At 34.4% G+C, this 5,000-nt stretch overlaps 1 protein-coding gene across 2 annotated transcripts in view; it reads left to right on the top strand.

Annotated features, from left to right (window-relative positions):
* Nucleotides 1-5,000, top strand: part of adgra3 (adhesion G protein-coupled receptor A3) — a 67,544-nt gene that overhangs the window by 39,849 nt on the left and 22,695 nt on the right. For both annotated transcript variants that reach the window (XR_012382249.1, NM_001302224.1), the window contains exon 7: nucleotides 2,895-3,108. Coding sequence is in view for 1 of the 2 variants with exons in the window: in NM_001302224.1 (NP_001289153.1) it covers nucleotides 2,895-3,108 (214 nt within the window). In the remaining variant the exon portion in view is untranslated. The remainder of the gene's footprint in view (nucleotides 1-2,894; nucleotides 3,109-5,000) is intronic.

Raw genomic sequence — 5,000 nt, 5'->3', positions numbered from 1 at the left:
GAATAAAAGCAGTTTTTTAATTTTTTAAAAGCCATTTTAAGGTCAAAATTCTTAGCCTCTTTAAGCTAAATTTTATTGCTAATCTATTAATCTAATCTATTGCTAATCCTTGCCTAATTCCCCTAACCAGCCTAGTTAACCTAATTAACCTAGTTAAGCGTTTAAATGTCACTTTAAGCTGTATATAAGTGAGTTGAAAGATTTCTTAGTAGCAAAGATAAAAGAAATAGAATAGAAGTGAGTTATTAAATAAAAGTGAGTTATTAAAACTATTAAGTTTAGAAATGTGTTGAAAAAATCTTCTCTCTGTTAAACAGAATTGGGGGAAAAAAATAAACAGGGGGGGCTAATAATTCTGACTTTAATTGTATGTGTGTGTAAATATATATATATATATATATATATATATATATATATATATATATATATATATATATATATATATATATATATATATATATATATATATTTTTTTTTTTTTTTTTTTTTTTTTTTTTATCGCAAAATAGTCTTCAAATTTCTGAGAAATACCACCACAAAATTTAATTTTTATCGCAAAAGATCACAAAGAAAATTCTGAAAAAAATAGAGGGTCTGTATTATTCAAATATCTGTCCTCATAAAACACAAAACCAATGCCAATGCAAGCACTCGCACACAATAACACACAGACATTTGTTTTCCTATGTTAGTGAGGGCATTGCATAGACTTCCATTTTTTTTATATCAGTTTAATGATGTTTTCTATAGCTTAATTCTTCCCCTAACATAAACGTCACAAAAAGGTGTCAATTTTAAGATACAAGTAAAAAATGATCTGGGCGATTTATACGTTTTTGTTAAGTGATGGCAAGTAAAATGTAAAATCCTACTACACACATGCACACAGACACACACATTTTTATAAATTGATATTTATATTACATTTAATTTATATTCATAAAATATATATTTACAATATCATAACAATATAGTGTATACATGTCCCTCAGTCACCGTTAACTTTCCTCCAGCTCATGTATGCAAATTTAAATTAAGTGTTTTTTCATATTTAGATGACATTGTGCAACAAGAAATCTGATAAGACTAAAGAGGACTTCAAGTTTTCCTTGATACACAAATATATTCTAGGACAAAAATGACCAAAATTTACCTGTTAGAAATTACATGAATGCATTTTCAATAAGAAACTCAATGATTTCTACTGACACAAAAGCCATCTTTTTGTTTGCATTGTTGTGTTTTTGTTTTGTTTTTTGTCTTTTGTTTTGTTTAACTAGTGTTTCTTTGTTTAGTATTTTGTCTTTTGTTTCTGTTTTGTTCCTATTTTGTAGACTAAACAGGACATCAGCTTTTCCATGCCTTGTTGTACACTGCACATGTAATCTAAATTAAAAATGATGGACGAAAATGCATTATTAGAAATAATAACAAATAATAATAACAACAATAATAATAAAATGACTAAAATGGATTTTCAAAAAGAACTCAATGCATTTAAGCTCTTCCACAGTTCTTCTACACCAAAAGTGGAGCAGTTCTCCTCTAAAAGCCCTCATTTCAGGCCTCCCATTCGTGTTGATTTTGGCCTTTCTTAGCCATAGCTTGTGCAAGAAAGACTATGAAAGTACTCTCGGGTCGCTCATTAATGTCAGCTTTTGCACACAGCATTCATCCGTGGCTCACCGCACTGTATTCTTTCTCTTCCCCTCTCTCTCAAATTCAAATTCAAAAATGGCTCTATTGGCATGACAGATATTACACATGTACTGCCAATGCATGTATAAAGTTTACATTAAACAGAACATATACAGTATATATAAAAAACATAGTAAACACAGTAAATAATAGTAGTAAAAATAAATACGTACGTGTTTGCGTGCAAACGTACATGTTTGCGTACGTGCGTGCGTAAGTGCTTGCATGCGTATGTGTTTGTGTGCGTGGGTACGTGTTTGCATGCGTGGGTATGTGTTTGCGTGAGTGCGTTCTTGTTTACGTGCGTGGGTATGTGTTTGCGTGCGTCGATACGTGGTTGCGTGCGCGAGTATGTGTTTGCGTGTGTGGGTACGTGTTTGTATGCGTGGGTACTTGTTTGCGTGCGTGCGTTCTTGTTTACGTGCGTGGGTATGTGTTTACATGCGTGCTTATGTGTTTGTGCGAGTCGATACATGGTTGCGTGCGCGAGTGTATTTGCGTGAGTTGGTGCGTGTTTGCATGCGTGGGTGCGTGTTTGCGTGCATGCATTCTTGTTTACGTGCATGGGTATGTGTTTGCATGCTTGCGTACGTGTATGCGCGCGTCGATACATGGTTGCGTGCGCGAGTGTGTTTGCATGCGTGGGTACGTGTATGCGTACATGGGTACGTGTTTGCATGCATGAGTGTGTTTGCGTGCGTGGGTATATGTTTGCGTGCGTGAGTACTTGGTTGCATGCATATGTGTTTGCGTACATGGGTACATGTTTGCGTGTGTGAGTATGTGTTTGCATTCGTACGTGTTTTCGTAGTGCATACGTGTTTGCGTGCGTCTGTACGCGTTTGCATGCGCATGAGTTTGCGTGCGTACGTGTTTGAGTGAGTGGGTGCATGTTTGCGTGTGTGAGTACGTGTTTGCATGCATACGTGTTTTCGTGGTGCTTACGTGTTTGCTTGCGTACGTATATGAGTTGGAGTGCGTGGGTACATGTGTTTGCGTGCATGAATACTTGTCTGGTTGCATACATGTGTTCGTGCACGCATACGTGTTTTCGTGCGTTGGTACACGGTTGTGTGCGCAAATGTTTGCTTGTTTTGCTTGTTGTTAGTCAATTCAGGGTAAATGAGCTGTAATTCGGGCTAAAATGTCTCTCTCTCACACTGTCCATTGTTGTTCTCCATTTCTTTCTTTTTCAGACGCTCCTCTAGAGCTTCCCTCCTTCCAGATGACTCCGTCGCAGCATCAGATCGTCTTTCAGGGCGACAGTCTGCCATTTCAGTGCATGGCCTCATTCGTGGACGAGGACATGCAGGTTTTGTGGTATCAGGATGGGAAGATGGTGGAACCTGACGCCACTCAGGGCATCTACATCGAGAAAAGCATGGTGCAGAATTGCTCTTTAATAGCCAGGTAATGGAAACTGGGAGATGCCAATCCATGTGCAGCATTTCTGTGTATTCATTTCTCTGTATTCTAGGAGATTCAGACTATGAGTAACGTTTGCCTTGGAGCAGAGCGATATTTATACATGAAAATAGAATAGAATCTAACACTTGATCTGCACACGTTGTGCTGGAAACTACCTGAACTTTAGGAGTCCTTATTTTTTTAAAAGAAACAACAAAAACACAAGCACCATAAAGCTAAGCATTACTAATATTTTTGTGTTTTTTTTTTACACTTCTGTGTGTATATATATATATATATATATATATATATATATATATATATATATATATATATATATATATATATATATATATATATATATATATATATATATATATATATATATATATATATATATAAAAAGCTGAGAAATGTAATTAAACTATTAGTGTTTTTAGTTTTATCTGTAGTTCAGGCTTTAGTCACTTTGTGATTTGTGTGTAGATTGATGGACAGACAGACAGACAGACAGACGTATACTGTAGATAGACGGATACATAAATGAATAGATAGACAGATAGACAGACACACGTATAGATAGACGGATACATAGATGGATAGACAGACAGACAGAAAACTTCACTTTTTTTCCCTAAGCCAACATTTCTAATTGTTTGTCATCTAACATTTGTATTTAGTTTTATCTTCATTTCTATGTAAGCAATATATTTTGTTGTTTAATGTATGTTTAATTGTATTAGTTTTCATAATTATTACATAACAGTACATCAGTTAGTACTTATCAATTACTACAACATTGACATTTTATATATATAGATAGACAGACAGACAGACAGATAGATAGATAGATAGATAGATAGATAGATAGATAGATAGATAGATAGATAGATAGATAGATAGATAGATAGATAGATAGATAGATAGATAGATAGATAGATAGATAGATAGATAGATAGATAGATAGATAGATAGATAGATAGATAGATAGATAGATAGATAGATAGATATACACACACAAACACACACTTTTTTCCAATAAAACTAGTTTGAAGTAAAGCAAAATTATAATGATGAAGATCATTATTATTTTATTTATTTTTTAAATAAATTTAGTACATAAAAACTAAAACTTATTTCACTTAGTTCCCATAGCAACATTTAAAAACACATCATTTTTTCAACTATAGAATTGTCAACTATTTTTTTTTTCAGCTATAGAGGGATTGAATTAATCCACACCCTGAGGAAAGCTTTGAGCTGAAATATTTGTGTCTGCTTCCTGATGAATGTAAAATAAAACCTCAAGTCTGTGCCAATGGCCCAGTGTTTAATGGGTCGAGTCGACACCTGGCCCTACAGTGTTTACAGTGATCAGAGTTCGATTCCCGGCTCCAGGTCCTTCCCCTTTCTCTGATTACCATACTTTCCTGTCCATAGATGGATAGATGGATGGATGGATGGATGGATGGATCTAGAATAAATAGATACAGACATAGATAGAAAGACGGATGGATGGATGGATGGATGGATGGATGGATGGATTGATAAACAGATGAATTGATGGATGGATGGATAGATAGATAGATAGATAGATAGATAGATAGATAGATAGATAGATAGATAGATAGATAGATAGATAGATAGATAGATAGATAGATAGATAGATAGATAGATAGATAGATAGATAGATAGATAGATAGATAGATAGATAGATAGATAGATGGATAGATGGATGGATAGATAGATAGAGACAGACAGAGAGACAGACAGATTGATAGACAGATGGGTTGAGCGGACACATAGCACTACAGTTTCACAGTGACCTGAGTTTGATTCCCTTCTCTGATTTCTATACTTTCCTGTTTATAGACTCCACTCTCCTATAAAATTTA

This window comes from Danio rerio, chromosome 7 (genome assembly GCF_049306965.1).
Source record: "Danio rerio strain Tuebingen ecotype United States chromosome 7, GRCz12tu, whole genome shotgun sequence".
NCBI classification, from domain to species: Eukaryota; Metazoa; Chordata; class Actinopteri; order Cypriniformes; family Danionidae; genus Danio; species Danio rerio.
Note: the sequence above shows the minus strand (reverse complement) of the source record. Positions and strands in the feature narration are given on the sequence as shown.